General features: G+C 38.5%; 2 protein-coding genes across 2 annotated transcripts; both read right to left on the reverse strand.

Moving 5' to 3' along the window:
- Window positions 1-15: 15 nt before the first annotated feature.
- LOC124205183 lies at window positions 16-3709 on the reverse strand. Its single transcript, XM_046602553.1, has 9 exons — window positions 3346-3709; window positions 2987-3145; window positions 2772-2916; window positions 2464-2698; window positions 1453-1868; window positions 1207-1383; window positions 636-1139; window positions 424-574; window positions 16-358 (listed from the first exon to the last, which is right to left on the reverse strand). The coding sequence occupies exons 3-9, from the start codon at window positions 2805-2807 to the stop codon at window positions 147-149; spliced, it is 1731 nt and encodes a 576-aa protein (XP_046458509.1). The 5' UTR covers window positions 2808-2916; window positions 2987-3145; window positions 3346-3709; the 3' UTR covers window positions 16-146.
- A 6607-nt stretch (window positions 3710-10316) lies between these two features.
- Window positions 10317-14501, reverse strand: LOC124205184. Its single transcript, XM_046602554.1, has 7 exons — window positions 14370-14501; window positions 13248-13350; window positions 12937-13156; window positions 11866-12299; window positions 11618-11794; window positions 11042-11545; window positions 10317-10970 (listed from the first exon to the last, which is right to left on the reverse strand). The coding sequence occupies exons 2-7, from the start codon at window positions 13278-13280 to the stop codon at window positions 10815-10817; spliced, it is 1524 nt and encodes a 507-aa protein (XP_046458510.1). The 5' UTR covers window positions 13281-13350; window positions 14370-14501; the 3' UTR covers window positions 10317-10814.
- Between the last annotated feature and the right edge of the window lie 3251 nt (window positions 14502-17752).

The raw sequence follows: 17752 nt of genomic DNA on the forward strand, positions 1-17752 counted from the left end.
CGAATGGACTAGTCCTGACCCGCATGCAGTCCTCTGTATTTAATATAGAATCAATACAACCGAAACTATAGTCCAATTACGTATAAGCTTTATCATTCAATGGAGCGAATCCGGCGTTCCAAAATTTCAGATTAAGAAAAAAAGATTTATGGCTTGAAAGCAGATGACGAAAAAGAATGGAAAGTCGAACTTAACGGGTAGATGTTCTCCGCTCCCAGAGCGATCGAACGAATTTTCACGCAGAGCAATGCCGTTATGATGCACGACATCACCAAGACAATGAGAATGACTACCAGGCCACTGATAAAGTTAATCAGCGGCATGCAAATTTCTTCTTCGTCAGTCGTTTGATGATTGTCTAAATAATAATCAAACGATTCAGTCAGAAGAAATTGGATTTCGTTTAATCGGAATTGGACTTACCAGGAGTGGTGAGTGTCACGACCGAGTGGGAATCCGGCTTGAAGGCAATATCGTCGCTGGAAATGACACGAAGCGATCGACGCAGACGGACGTCCGAAATTTCTGACGCCGACGAGTTGACACTTCGACGTTTGCGACTGCTTATGTCAAACTGAAAATCGACCATAAAATTGTTTAAAACATTTCTGAATCTCAAAGTATAAATTAATTACAAGATTAGCGTCTTGGGGGCAGACGTCGCATCCATTTTTGCACAATTCGACGTTGCATTCGAGGAAGACTTCCATCTGGTCGGGGAATTTGAAGGCCTGGAAGAAGGCGAAAGATAAGAGAGACACTCCGGAGCGGTCGGTCCGCGTAGTTTTCTGCCACGGTCCCATCAGTTTGTTCATGACGACACATCCGTTCTTGTCTGACAGTGTCACGGCGTTGGCTCTATTTCCATCGTGAGCGATACATTCCTGAACACGGAAATCGAAGCCTGGGTCACCTTCGATGGCGACGACCATCGTCAAAATATCGCCAATCTTCACCAATCCGTTGACACTTGGAGCGTTGGGTCCTTTTCCGGTTTGGACGTCCATGCTGGCCGTGGCCGAATCGCCGCTGAAACTGACATTTTTGGTGTCCAGCATATCGATGTTGAAGGCATAAGAAACGGTCTTGTTCAGTAAACCTTCCCAGAAGCAACAAATTGAACGAGAAATGTCCCGAATCTGAAATTGCGTTTTAAAATTTAATAATTTTCCGTTCGAATTAAATTTGATTCGTATTTGTTACTACTTCTTGAATGCCCTTCTGATTTTGGATGATGATGACATTTTCAAGGTAAGCCTTTTTACCACTGGTCAAGGCATCCACCCAGTGGGATCCGCAAGTGTCCAGCCGGATTGTAAATTCATAAAAGTCGCGGTTTGTTCCGTACCGGACGTGATGACAATCCAAGTTGCTATGGAAACCCTTTTGTGTTTTACATTTTTAATCTTTATTTTAAGTCAACAGTAATAGTTATTGCATCAATTGAATTACCTTGGAGTAGATAAGGCCATTAAAAGGGCGATCGAATTTGATTTTGACGAGCATCGATTCTTTTGCGCAGTCGACATCCAGTGAAATAATCTGAGCCATTTGGAGGGTAGATGATTGAGGCATCAGTGACTTATTCGTGTCCACTGGATCGTCAGTGGCAGGTCCGTCATTCCGGCTAGTTGGGTAGGTAAGAGCAAGCGGATTGGAATTGACGGAACGCGCATGAGGAATCGAATATGTTTCGACCGGGGTGATGACAGCCGGAATTGTCACCGGTACATTTCCTTCCACCAAGGCGATTTTTGGCGGAGAGGAAACAGTTGGTGTTAAAGGTCGAGTAGCTGGATTGAACGTTGTCGGATGTATTGGCGATATTCCCGGTGAAAATGGTTGATGTAGCGATTTCAGTGCGTGTACTGTCTTGGTTTAAATCAAAGTTGTTATTAATTTCATGTTAAATTAAATGATTTTTGATTTAGTCAATAGAACAAATAGAAAGTTTGCCTTTCAGTGGCGAAAAGGTAAAAATGAGCAGCTAACTACTATCCCCCGTGGTGTTTATCCGGAGTCGGTCAGTCGGAGTTCCCATGGCCAACAATATTATCCTGCTCTCGTTGTACCTCGTCCCTGCGCCAGCATTAGTAGAACCAGTTTAACCGTTTCCTTACTACGGCAATTTTTGTTCCTTTTCTTCTCATAACAAGATCTTCTTGTCTTCTCTGCTCTAATAGTCACTGACTTACTTATTATACCGGACTTTGTACTAAAACTACCTGATTCTCCAATTCCCACCTGTTTTTCAAGAGCTGGAATGTGTGTTATTCGTACATCGCTCAAGGACCGTGCAAATTACTGACAGAATACTTAATCCGATCTCAACATGATTGAAATTATACGGTCAATTGAATCATAACATATAAAAATACTGTTGGTACGAATAGAAAGATAGCTGACAGTTTTTTAAAAGTATACCAGTTGAATAAATGAAAAAGGTTCAGTGTGAACACAGACCTGAATTTTCCGGTAGAGTTGACACGAAGACGGATGAAGATGATGATGGTTCTTGATCCTGGTCTCCGGCACCTGCGATCGCCAATAATTCCCGCAGAATACGAATGCTGGAGTCCGGCACGTTCGTTATTTTGTGCTGAACCGCAACAGTCCCGAATTGCTCGTTGTGTTTCACTTTGTCAGCATTAATCAGTTCCGTGAGGCAAGAGATATTCAACTGTCCGGCCAAAACATGCTATATTTTAAATACAAATGAATTAATATTAATCAAAAATCTTTTAATAATAGTTTAATAAATCAATTCTTACCCCAAAGATGAAAAGAGTTAAGACAAAGGACCTCATTGCGTAGAAACACAGAATGTGTACTGATAGCGGAATCTCAAACTCTACGCTCACGACTTGGCGACCAAGGACGGAGGACGAACTGGACTGGTTGTCATTAGTCTAACAACTGAAGATGAAAAGTTGGTTTCCCAACATGTATATTCGTTACATGTTAAGCCTAGCCAATGAATACTCACAGAGAGAAGAGGAGGAAAAAACATGGCGTAAATCCTGTTGCGATATCCAAGCAGGTAAATAGGATATTCGCGTCGTGAGAAACTCGAAACATTTATGGGTGTGTGTGTTCTTGTTATACAGTTTGTTTTAAAAGCCAATGCCAATGCTGGTCATTCTGCCTAAGATGAAATGTGAAATGGAGATGTCGATTATGTAATAGTGACCAAGATAGTGACTGGACTTTGAACAAGGGAGGGAGAATAAATCAAATGCAATGTGCAAGTGTGTGAAGGAAAATGAATGATTTGGTAGGAAAAATTTCCAAAGCCACTTTTCCAAGCCAGATTTTCTTATATGATAATGTTATTTCAATATTTACCTTTTTGATGGCTGGCTAACGAGATCATGATGGGTAGATGTGTTACATCTGCGGTTACATCTTGTATACGCCTGCTGTGGAATTTGCTTCTATTAATAACAATTCAATAACCTCAAAAACCGGAATGTCCATTTGAGTCCACGGTGGACGGGTGAAAAAGAGAATCGTGACCACTGACATACCGTGGAACATTCAATTCAATATTTGAAAACTGACAGGAAAATGCAGAAGATACTACATACCAATGTTGAATAGTCATTTCCTTAATAATACTTGGAATGCGATTAACATTAACATAATTTCTTTGGCTCACAATTTCACTGGATGTCATCTTCACTTTAGAGCTAATAGTCGAACTTTTCAATAAATTACTGCCACGGAAAGTACTTCGCTTGTTTAAACTTTAAACATTTATTTGAATGTGAACAAATTGCTACATTTAAATGAATTGGCCAACTATAACAGGGATAGTGAACCCTGCAGTGTTAAAGTACCTTATAACAGTTGAAAAAACCATTATTGCACAATAGTTATGCGATGAAAAGACAATCGATTGGGATCCATTTTAAGTTCATTAACTACAATTACCGTAAATATGGGTTTGATGCTTGAATACATCAAAAAAGACATCTTGGAAAAATTCCGTTTGAGATTCCAGACGTACACTAGAAAGAAAGGCCAGGAGAAGATTACCAGAGGCATATTTTGGCCTGATCAACAATATTTCAAGCGGCCTAGATAATTTATGCGAATAAGAGGAAAACATTTCAATTTCAATGATTTATGAATATGAATATATGAACGTTGTACTTGAGACAAACCAGATGAGTTATTTTATTTATTTTGATTTTTAAGTTTGGACCTTATAAATCGCGAAGCTAATTTTCCTGTAGCATTTTACAAGTTCAATCAATCAGTAGAGGATTAATAAATAATTACATTTTCATTATAAGTTTATCTAACATCGAGAATCACTTATCAGAAATATTTCTAAGATTATCTTCCGTTCTCCTTCATCGAACGATGCAAGAACTGGTGAAAAAATTCTACAGAATCACTATTTTTAGTGACATCAATGATACTCAAGTATAAAATAAATAGAAAACTATGTAGGAATAGCCTCACCATAACTTGGGCGGTCAATGCTAATAGCTAATAATACGTTATTTCAGCTGAAAATGACATAGTTGCACTATAGTTGTGCAATAGTTAGACAATTGATTTGGGTAATTTAAATGTTCATTCACTATAAATCTACAATTATTGTAACCGCGAGTTATAAGGGCTTTTAAATACGAGGGATATGAATAACACCCAATTATTGCTTTGTAGTTAATGTCCATAGGCATAATTGTTAGACAAATCGGACAAATTGTATGCAAAATACTTGGAATGCGATTACCTTGTTGCCGGTTTGATTTTGAAGCCAGGTGTTGTGGAGAGTGGAGGTCGTTATTCATACCACAAGTCCACAACATGCGCCATGCGCCTGTATGAAAGGTTAACAAAATCCATTATCATTTTACCTTACTACACCTACGCAACTTCATTGCTGTATCAATCGTTTCTGGTTAAAATAATAAAAAATTACCTCGTCATGATTTGCTTTGAACGCTTCAAAGAAGACATCTTGGAATAATTCAGTGTGAGAATGACGTACCGCCGTTCCCAAACGCAGAAAGATGACCCGAGGCATACTTTCGGCTGATCGACTAAATTTTGTTCGGTCTTGATAATTGATTAGAATAAGAAGTTAACATTTTAACTATCGACGATGGATGAATAATAATAACACACGAACTTCAGACTTGAGACATATCACAAAAGATTAGTTAATGATTAAGATATGAACATTTCTGTGAAGACATCGTGATGACTAAAATTCTTATAACACTCCACAAGTTCATGTATTGAAGAGTATGGATATAAATTGTTATGTTTCATGTTACATTTGTAGACATCACTCATCACCAGAAAAACCACGACGAATTTGCATCGTAAATAACTAGGTAAAATTTGTGATTTACAAATTTTCTTCGTCAGCCTTACTGGGATGCTGATGAGTGCTCGCCACTACAGAAAAATTTTAACAAAATAAAAAATTATATTTCGATAAGCCTACCATACGCGGCTGGTAAACTCTCCTGGGAATAAGTAACCTGTTTTCAGCTTAAAGTCGCATTGTTGCCCACCACTACGTAGAGAACAGACAATTGATTAGGGTAGTTTTCTTGTTCATTAACAATCTTTAACGTAAAGGTAGATCACAAGTGCTTATTCGTCGTTTCTTTCTTTTTTCTTACTCCTAATTTGCACATGGGAGATACGAATAACAACCAATCGTTGCCTTGTCATAATGTCTGCATTGTGCATACAAAATTGGAATAAATAACCGAAAAAAATAGAAATTCGTCATTATTATTCAAACGTATATAAAATTTTAGTTATTATCGATTAATGATACATGAACATGTACCTTGAGACATTGCGCAACAGTTGAATTACTAAATAGGGCATACTTATTTATATAAATTAGATAAGGAGAGAGATTCGTTTCCCACATTTTACACATTCAATTATTTAGGACGCTAGTATAAGAAGCTTTTATTTTTCTGATCAATGACTTAAAAGTCATTCAAATATCTGAATCGGTTTGCTCGATTTTCTTGACTGCCTTCCACTCTGATTTTGATGGATCGGAATTGATGAAGGTGAACGCTTGTCAAGGGAATAAGCAAGACTTCAGATTTATATGATTAACTTATAACTTAATAAAGATAAAAACCATGTTTATTAGTCTGTTTCATTCCCGCACTTTTTTTGATTTTCATATGGGCCTTTTTGGATCGAGGTTACTCATAGGTTGAAAAACTACCCCATTTTTTTTTTCTTAAAAAAAAATAAAATCTAGACCCCCCGCCAAGTCATAAAGTGTCAAAATGGGTGTTTTTTGACGGTTTTTCGGCACGCTTGGACTGCGTGTTAGTTTTAAAAATCGAGCCTTAACATAAAATCATTGTACTAGTCAAACTACATACATGTACCAAGTTTGAAAAAAATTGAAGTAAATTTAGACCCCCCGCCATAAGGTTTAATAAAAAAATTAGGAAATCGCATAATTTATAACATTTACTTAGGTAAAATGATTTTTTGGATTATGAACTTTGAAGTAAACATAATAATCTACAAAGTTCACAATTCAGAAACTCATTTTTCTCAAGCAAACCCCCGAAACCCCCCCAAAAATACGTTTTTCAATTTTTCCTTCGCGTTCAGTGTTACCTAGTTCTCCCTTAGATACTTTTTTATTGATTTGACTTATGATAAATTGAATAATGACTATTATTTAAGTAACAGAGCAAGATGAACTATCATATAGACCAAATAATACATTCGTAAAAATATGAGATATGACTTTTTCAGAAACGGATGTTAATGGCGTTTCTTAAAAAAAGTCAGATATATGATAAAGATAACGTGGTCTATATGATAGCTCATCTTGCTCTGTTACTTGAATAATAGTCATTATTCAATTTATCATAAGTCAAATGAATAAAAAAAGTATCTAAGGGAGAACTAGGTAACGCTGAACGCGAAGGAAAAATTGAAAAACGTATTTTTGGGGGGGTTTGCTTGAGAAAAATGAGTTTCTGAATTGTGAACTTTGTAGATTATTATGTTTACTTCAAAGCTCACAATCCAAAAAATCATTTTACCTAAGTAAATGTTATAAGTTATGCGATTTCCTAATTTTTTTATTAAACCTTATGGCGGGGGGTCTAAATTTACTTCAATTTTTTTCAAACTTGGTACATGTATGTAGTTTGACTAGTACAATGATTTTATGTTAAGGCTCGATTTTTAAAACTAACACGCAGTCCAAGCGTGCCGAAAAACCGTCAAAAAACACCCATTTTGACACTTTATGACTTGGCGGGGGGTCTAGATTTTATTTTTTTTTAAGAAAAAAAAAATGGGATAGTTTTTCAACCTATGAGTAACCTCGATCCAAAAAGGCCCATATGAAAATCAAAAAAAGTGCGGGAATGAAACAGACTAATGTTTATATGTACTGGCTACGTATAATGAGGATGGTCTTCATTTCAAGGAAAAAGTACCTCATTTCTGATAAAAACACCATTGTTGCACAACAGTTATGTAATGGACACACAATCGATTGTGATAATTAGTGTTCGTTAACTACAATCACCGTAAACATGTGTAATTAGTGCTTTGACGTACAAGAGACGTGAATAACAACCAATCGTTGCCTTGTATTGAGCATAAAATATCTGAATCTATATTCTATACAACCGAACAAAATTTATATAATTCTTGCATTATTATTCACAGGTATAATATCAACGGTTTGATCGCACTCGGCGACCCAGAGCTTGGGAGAAATAATTGATTCAAATTCACGATCTTTAAACCAAATAAAAAATATACTATGTTTGGTTATTACATTTTTTTCAAAAAACGTCGCCCAAATTCTTGTCCAGGCTTTGGAAGCAGACGACGAAAAAGCGTGATAGGTGGAACTCGGCAACATTGAGACATAGCACACGTGCACACCATTTAACAGTTAGGCATGCATATCATAGAATGTTCAACATGATGCATGATTTATTCCATTGGTTTCACTCATTCAATTCATTAGGACGCGGGTTTTATCTGAGATCCCAGTAGTGTTGTACTGTGTTTGATTAATCAAATTAGTATCGGACGTCCTCTTAGGTTCATCGTGTACATATTCGTCATTTTCTTTGGTAAAATTATTTTTCCATGAAACACATCGATGAACAGCGACATTAGAGTTTTTAAAAAATATAGCTACATTTAAAGGAATTGGCCATGAACTAGAAAGACGATGGTCAATTCTACTGGGATAACCTCATATCAGATGATATCATCATTGTTGCACAACAGTTTTGAAATTGACAGACAATTGATTTAGGTAGTTTTTATGTTCATTACTGTATATAGAAATCTTTCATTAATATTCACACGTGTCATATCAAGAAATGAAGACATCTTGGAAAAATTCAGTGTGAGTCTGTGAGAATGACGTACCGCCGTTCCCAAACGCAGAAAGATGACTCGACACTCGAGGCATACTTTCGGCCGATCGACTAACTTTTGATCGGTCTTGATAATTGATTATATTAAGAGGAAGAGGTTAACATTTTAACTATCGACGATGGATGAATAATGACACGCGAACTTCAAACTTAAGACACATCTCTAGAGAATAGTTAATGATTTAAATATGAACGTTTCAGTGTAGTTATCATGATGACTAAAATCCTTGTAGTAGTAGCACTTCACATAATCATTCGATGAAGAGGAAGCATATTAATAATTAAGTTTCGTGTGTAGTAATATAATCAGGCTTCACCAGGGAAACGATCACAAAGAAATCTGTTACTTCAAAACCACATTATAATGTTTTTGAAAAACATTCAATTTTCTTCAAATTTCCTGGGATACTGATGTTGATTTAATACAATGTGATAAAATAAAAATATATATATCAATAGGCCAACAATACAGGGTTTGTCAACTCTACCGGGAATAAGTACCTATTTTCAGCTCAAATAGCCTTAGTTGCACACCGTTACGTAGAGAACAGACAATTGATTAGGGTAGTTTTCTTGTTCATGAACAATCTTAAACGTAGGTAGATCACAAAGTGCTTATTCGTCGTTTCTTTTTTCTTACTCATAATTTGCATGAGAGATATAAATAACAACCGAAAAAAAATGGAAATCCGTCATTATTATTCACACGTATATAACATTTTAACTATTTTCGATTAATGATACATGAACATGTACCTTGAGGCATTGCGCAACAGTTGAATTACTAAGCAGGATATACTTATTTATATAAAAGAGATAAGGAGAGAGATTCGTTTCACACATTTTACGCATTCAATTATTTAGGACGCTAGTATAAGAAGCTTAAATTTTTTTTATTATGTTTAAGAAGAAATTCAACATTCTGAATCTGTTAGCTCATTATCCTTGACAGCCCCATCTCTGCTTAAGATGATTTGATGAAGGTTAACACTTGTCAAAGAAATGACGCAATTTTTCAGATTTAATGTTGGATCTGTAATTTAATCAAGTTAAAAAGCACATTTATGTGTACTGGCTAAGTATATTGAGGATGGTCTTCATTACAAGGAAAAAGTACCTCATTTCCGATAAAAACACCATTATTGCACAACAGTTATGTGATGGACAGACAATCGATTGTGATAATTAGTGTTCATTAATTACAATCACCGTAAACATTTGTAATTAGTGCTTTGACGTACAAGAGACATGAATAACAACCAATCGTTGCCTTGTATTGAGCATAAAATATCTGAATCAATACAACCGAAAAAAAAAATTATATAATTCTTTCATTATTATTCACAGGTATAATATCAACGGTTTGATCGCACCCGGCGACTCAGAGCTTGGGAGAAATAATTGATCACGATCTTCAAACCAAATAAAAAATAGACTTTGTTTGGTAATAAAATTTGTTCAAAAAACGGCGCCCAAATTCTTGTTCAGGCTTTGGAAGCAGACGACGAAAAAGCGTGATAGGTGGAACTCGGCGGGTAGATGGACTCGGTCCCGACGGTGGCCGAACGAATTTTCACGCAGAGCAAAGCCGTCATGATGCAAGAGATGACCAAGATGATGAGAATGACCACCAGGCCGACGATGAAGCTGCTCAGAGCCATGCATACGTCCTCTTGATTCGTGTGACGATTGCCTAAATCGTTCAAACAGATAATAAAATTATCATTTCCCGTTTAATGTTTATTGCGTAATTCGACAGTTTTGCTGACCGATTGATTGATTTATGGCATTTATGGTAGTAATGGGATGAATAAAGTGCAGTTGTATTTTATGTATGTAGGTGAGTTTGTTTTATTTATTGTTCAATTATATTGTGCAAATCAGACGACGTGATGAGACATATTTCTTTTTATTGCTGTTCCGAATTTCGATTTCAAAAAAATAATCCAGCAAGGCTATGTTGTTATTAGGAAATGATTAATTGCGATGGAGTGGGTATAAAAATGGCGATTGCACATGTGTGTGTGTTTGTCTATCTATAGAGAGAGTTGAAGATAATAGTTGTCATCTCGTTGTCTTTCAAGAGTAAAGAGAGAGAGATTCATTTGAGTATAAGGAAAAATTGAAAAAGACATTCGTTAATGCCCACATGACACACAAAATAATACTGGCCGCAGGTAAGTCAATAAAAAAATTAAATCCTCGTCGTTATTACCATTCAAACACAAAAATCAGTCAATCAGTCAACTCTTATCTTTTTCGTCCAACATTTCATTCATCAAATTTTTTTATCGTGCGGAAGCGGGTGACCGTTGGAAAAAGGTCGTGAGCGGATTTCACATTTCGTTGCTGTTGTTGTGCTCGTGTGCAGTTGATTTGCATATTTGTTTACTCACCTGTGGTGAGTGTCACGACCGAATGGGAATCCGGTTTATAGGCGATGTCCTCGTTGGAGATGACGCGCAGCGATCGGCGCAAGCGGACGTCCGAAATTTCAGTGGCGTTGTTGGCGCTACGGCGGCTGCGGTTACTGCGGATGTCGAACTGAAACCACCAAAATTTTCATTCCGTTAAATTTCTATTCGTTTAATTTTAATTGGCGGTAACAAATTTACGAGACTGGCGTCTTCCGGACAGACGTCACATCCGTTTTTGCAGAGTTCGACGTTGCATTCGAGGAAGACTTCCATCTGGTCGGGAAATTTGAAGGCCTGGAAGAAGGAGAAGGCGACCAGTGACACTCCGGGCCGGCCGGTCTGTGTGGTCTTCTGCCACGGTCCCATCAGTTTCTTCTTGAGAACGCAGCCGCTCTTGTCGGTCAGCGTCACGGCGTTGGCACGGTCGCCGTCGTGGGCGATGCACTCCTGGACCTGGACGTCGAAGCCTGGGTCGCCCTCGATGGCGACGACCATCGTCAACGTGTCGCCAATCTTCACCAGTCCGTTGACGCTGGGAGCGTTGGGTCCCTTGCCGATTTGGATGTCCATGCTGGCCGTGGCCGAATCGCCGCTGAAGCTGACGATCTGAGTGTCCAGCATGTCGATGTTGAAGGCGTAAGAGACCGTCTTCTCCAGCGATCCTTCCCAGAAGCAACGGATCGAGCGAGAAGTGTCCCAGATCTGATGGCGGGAAAATTCAAATATTCGAATTCAAAATTTCGCGCGCTTTTGCCAATGATGATTGAATTCAACCTCTTGGATGCCCGGCTCGTTCTGGATGATGATGACGTTCTCAAGGTAAGCCTGTCCACCGCTGGCCAAGGCATCGACCCACTGAGATCCGCAGGATTCCAAGCGGATGAGAAATTCGTATGAGTCGCGGTTCGATCCGTACCGGACGTAATGGCAATCCAAGTTGCTATGGAAACCCTGTTGGACATTTTTTTTATTGGACTGCTCACAAGGATCGATCCTTTTTTGTTTTTCCTTTTTAAATATACCTTGGAGTAGATCAATCCGCCGAAGGGGCGATCGAATTTGATTTTGACCAGCATCGATTCTTTGGCGCAGTCGACGTTCAACGAAGCGATTTGGGCCATCTGGACGGTGGGCAATTGCGGCATGAGGGCCATGTTCATGGCCGGCGGATCGATGACGACCGGTCCGACGGTGGGTCGTGGCGGGAAGGAAAGGATCGTCGGCTGGGTGACCGGCGGCAGAGTAATCGGCGCCGTAGTGGCCGGAGCGATGAAAGCCGGAATGGTCACCGGTCGAATAGGTTCAACAATAATCACCTGCGGCGGAGCGGCCGTCGTTGGTTGCGGGGTGGACGGCGGCAGGTAGGCCGTCGCCGGGTAAGTAGTGGCGGCCAAGGTTGGCGGAGGAGCCGTCGACGCTGGCAGCAATTGCTGCGGCAACGTCACAGCCGCTTGGACTTTTTGATCGAAATAAAAATTTCAACTTTGAAAATTTCTTTGAAGAAAGATGACGAAGTAGAAAAAGGTGAAAGTTGCTGCCGGGGGAAATTGATGTAGGAGGAGGAGCAAGGGTCTGCAGTGAATCAGATTCTTTTTTGTTGCGTCGTCGTGAATGAGGCAACGACCTCATTTCTCTACTACAGCAGAGACGACACGGTACGGTTCAACAGCCCGAACCAGCGGCGGGGAAAATCCTATCTGCAGCGCGTGATATCCTCACTCTCTCTTATGATACTACCCTCAAAAAAAGATCATCCATCATATTCGAGTCACGACGTGAAAATCTCCACGTGGATGTCTGTCTGTAGGTCTCGGGAATCACGACGGACTTCCGTTACACCAGTAGCACAGAAAAAACACCCGCTCGGATTATTCATGAATTGAATCAGAAATATGAGCCTCGAGTTAATCGGAATGGTATAAGCTCATCCATCCTCACGGGGGGAGAAAGAAAAATGTTGGATAAGTCAAAGTGAGCAGCCCCTCCAGCGGATGTAGAGAAACACTCTCAATTGAGGTCACGCGCATAAATCTTCTTTTTATATCAGATGATATTATAAAATAAGGTGAAAAATGAAATTTGGGGATTTTTACTTTGATTGCTGGCCTGGGTCGGTAGGAAGAAGGAAGGTGTCGGTGGCTGCTGGTATTGGTATCCGGCCGGCTGCTGTCGCAGAATGCGGACGCCGGAACCCGGAACGTTGGGCGTCTTCTGCTGGACGACGATCGGCAAAAGTCGATCGTTATGTTTCAATTTGTCGGCGTTTATCTGGGCCGTCAGCTGCTGGGAGTGTGGCACACCAGCCAGGGCGTGCTGTCAAAAATCAATGACGCAACCGAATTCAATTTCAAACATTCTCGTCTCATTTAAATTAATTTAAAAAATTAAGAAATGAAACTCTTACCCCCAAGATGAAAAGTGCTAGAAAGATCCTCATGTTGTGGTCGCACTAATTTCGGCAAATCACTGGAATATCTCAAAAAATGGACAAACTGGGCTGGCACGACCTGTCGGAACCAGACGAACCAAACAGGTTGTCATTAGTCTTACAACTGACGAGAAAAAAGGAATCTAAAAAGGAAGTGCTGGGAAAAAGTTCTTTACAGCCTGTAGCTACTTGAGTAGAGAGAAACTCTCCGTTTCTTCTTCCATTCTCTCTCTCTCTATCTACTACCCGGCGCGCCAAAAAAGCTCAGGAGGAAGCGAAAAATGGGCGGAGGTATAAAAACAAAAGAGGAGGGACTGCCTATAGCTGAGTGTAGTAGTACACTGACCTACATTCACGCTCATTCCCCCTTCCATCTTATGTATAGACACCGCATCGTCACGAACTCGCTCATCTCTCATCGCTCTTCCGGAAAAAAAAAATAAACGAAAAAATATAAAATAAAATAAAATGGCAACGTTTTCGCTCGAGCGATGCTGCATGGAACAGAAGAAAATAATAAAATAAAAATTATTTTCTCTTTTTTGGCAAGCAGTTAGATTGTTTATGGCAAGACATTTTAAAAAAAAAAAAGAAGATAGTTTTTTCCCGATTTTTTCGTTCGGGAATGTGCGTGGTGATGGGGGGGGCCGTGCACAGACCGCAAAATGAATTAAGACAGAAATTGTTTTTCTTTCTGAAGAGGAGGAGATGATACTCGGTCGGTTAACCACACGTAACCGGTTTGCAATTGTTTTCTTCTCTCAATTGTGTGGTCTGTGACTTTTTCAGATAATCTTAACGATAGTACATCTGCACGTTATCTGTACGTTTTCCTGAATAATGACACTTAAAAGGAAGGAAGGAAGATCGGGTTTCCGTATTAGGGAAATCCTAGAACGCCCGGAGCAATGGGTCAGTACTGTCCTCGGCTAAACGCAAGTGGGAAGTCAAATTAATTAGGAAACAAAAAAAAACAAAATATCCCGTTATAGATTTATCGCTGGTCCTGTTCAATTAAATTCACGGGGAATAATAATTTTTAAAAAATCAAATTTGGCGGCAAATCGAATATTTTAAAAAATAATAAAATATACTCACGAAATAAACTGAATCCAAATTTATTTTGGACTCTTAAAAAATTGTATTCGAGTGGTAGAGAGAGAAGAAGCGCGTTGAGGAACTCTTGGGAGCTGCTGAGTTTCTGAGTTGTCTGTACCGAGAGATGTCGGTTGGTATTTATAGGCAAAAGGAGGCCAGCAGCGCAGTTTGCTGGGGCCTGTGCCTGAGCTGCTGGTTATTACATGTGAGGCACTGCTGTGAGCAGAGAGAGAGGCTTGATCCCCGCCCTCTTCTTCTTTTCTCTTGTTGAGCTCTTCAACTCTCATTGCCGCCTAGCTCTTCTCAATAGAGTTTCACTTGCTCCATAGAAATGTATTAGCCACACTCCATAGCACCGTACATGTAGTACCAGCTCTCCCATTTTCGTCGAGGTCGACCAGACGGATGGTGTATTAGCTACTCACGTGTCGTTGAAGATGACAATCTTGAGCAATACAATATACAGTTAACTATGTCGAAGAAAAAAGTGGCGATTCTTATATCCATAAAATTTTAAAAATGTCCTTTCTCTTATTGTGGTGGTGATGTGAGTGTGTCACCATTTCGGGACTGTAGGCTATTATAGACGAGCGATGTCCTTGTGTGATTGAATGAATTGTGCAAATAATTGCGTAACCTCCGCGTATAGAGGTACAAATTCGTGCGCAATCAAACGTTACCTTGAGTGCGGATGAAAAACTTTCTGAATGATATTTTTTTGGAGGACCATCTGCTGTCCGACATCAATTCGTCACAAAGACATTTTTTGAGGTGGTCCGACTGTAGTTTAAAGTTTATGCGTTCGTACTTTGTCCGAGAGTCAGTATGTGAAAATGAATTGAATATTTAATGAAAGCTAGACGAAAATTGAGGGCGGTGCTTTTTTAAAATCTAATTTCTGTGCGTCTTAATTTTTCACGTCGTCGTGATTACGATATGATAAAAAGGACCGCGCGCACCAGATCTACATTAGCGTCTCAGTTTCTTTATTTTTGTGAGAGTCCCCACAAGTAAAAAAAAAAGAGAATAAATTAAAATTAAAATCCCGAGAGAGTCACGCATATCCTGCGTTAATGAGGGACATTCCATCGTGCTGCTGCTGCTGCTTTTATGATTCCATTTCGTGATATTCCGATAAATTACGTATTCACTATATATCTCATCGTCATTTATATCTTTGATTTCATAACAAACAATCGCCGTCGGAGAGAAATGGCTGCCGATATGACAGAAATTATTGGAATCAAAAAAATTTGAGAGAGAAATTGAAAGCGCGCGCATTTTTGAAATGAATAGCCGTATATCTAGTCACCTCTGGCGCTTTCACTAATCATCTTTAATCACGGCGGCTATTGTATTTAACGACCCCATACGCGACAAAATGAAAAAGAAAAAAAGTCACACCACATCTGCGCGTGTTGGTGGGATGACGCCATCACACGTGCGCACTTTTACCGCGAAACAAAAAAACCAAATTTTCCTTTTTTTTTTCTTATTGTCCACACCAATGAGACAACACAAAGAATTCAAAAATGTTTACCCTGATTCAGTATCAGAAGCACGAAGCAGCAGCAGCAGGTTGACGTGTGGTTGGTCGAAGGGAAAGTCAGTTGGGCACTTTTCTCTTTATTGTTATTGTAGATTTCATTTCGCAATTCAAGAAGGAAATGCATGAAATTATGTACAATTTGAAGTGAGAACATTATTCTCTATATGAATATTGCATAGGAATCCGCATGATCAAGGTTAAATTAATATGTGTAATGTTAATAATACGGAATTTAGTTTAATATATTTTACCATCGCAATGATGGAATGGGGTTCTTTATATTTTAGGCCAATCGCCTGTAACAATTATCCTACCTAACCTGGAAAATGATCAGCTAACACGACATCACTAGATGAATGTCCTAACTAAGAATTATTTCATGAATGAATGAAAATCTTATTTAAGACGTAGATCTGGAGAAGTTACTGGATCTATTTCACAAGTTACGTTGTCCTAACTAAACCATCAAATATCTTCTATTAAAAACGTTATTAAAAATTATTATAACGTGGTGAAACTCAACATCTAACATGTGACAGATTCGATCACAAATCTACTAATCGGCATAAATGTTTCTTAGACTCTAGTCAACCAGAGTTGAAGAACAATGTTCATTTATTTGAATTGGCCGCACCGATGAGACAACACAAAGAAAATAAAAATGTTTACCCTGATTCCTCATATCAGAAGCAGCAGCAGGTTGACGTGTGCGGTTGGTCGAAGGGAAAGTCAGTTGGGCACTTTTCTCTTTATTGTTATTGTAGATTTCATTTCGCAGTTCAAGAAAGAAATGCATGAAATTATGTACAATTTGAAGTGAGAACATTATTCTCCATATGGATATTGCATAGGAATTCGTATGATCAAGGTTAAATTAATTTGTATAATGTTATTAGCATGGGGTTTAGTTTATTATATTTTACCATCGTAATGATGGAACCATGGTTCCTTATATTTCAGGCCTAACGCTCGTACAATTTAACTTACTAATCTGGCAAATACTCAACTTATTATAATCTGATAATATGCAATGATGATTCCATTCTTCGAGTGACACCATGACTGGGAGCTCAAGAAAAATCACTATTTCTAGGTCGGGTAGGTGATCTCCGTAATTTGCACAAGTGTAGTTCACCTAGATAATTAATAAATTTAAACATCTACTATCAATATTGTTATTGAAGATTAGTATTACGTAGTGAAATTCATCTTCTATCATGTGACAGATTCGATCACAAACCTACAAATCGGCACAAATGTTTCTTAGACTTTAGTCAACCTGAGTTGAAGAACAATGTTCATTTTTTTGAATTGTCCGCACCGATGAGACCATACAAAGAAAATTGTTTTTCAAAAAATGTTTACCCTGATCTTCAAATCAGAAGCAGCAGCAGGTTAACGTGTGCGGTTGGTCGAAGGGAAAGTCAGTTGAGCACATTTCTTATTATTATTATTGTAGATTTCATTTCGCAGTTCAAGAAGGAAATGCATGAAATTATGTACAATTTGAAGTAAGAAACTAAGAACATTATTCTCCATATGGATATTGCATAGGAATTCGTATGATCAAGGTTAAATTAATTTTTATAATGTTAATAACATGGGGTTTAGTTTATTACATTTTACCATCGTAATGAATGATAGAATCATGATTTCTTATATTTCAGAGGAAACGCCTGTAGAATTTAACTAACTTAACTGGCCAATTCAAAACTTATATAACCCGAAACAAATCAAAGATGATTCTATTCTTCGAGTTAAACCATGACTGGGAGCTCAAGAAAAATCACTTTTCCTGAGTCGGGTAAATAATCTCCATAATTTACACCAGTAA

Source organism: Daphnia pulex, chromosome 10 (genome assembly GCF_021134715.1).
Source record: "Daphnia pulex isolate KAP4 chromosome 10, ASM2113471v1".
Taxonomy (NCBI): Eukaryota; Metazoa; Arthropoda; class Branchiopoda; order Diplostraca; family Daphniidae; genus Daphnia; species Daphnia pulex.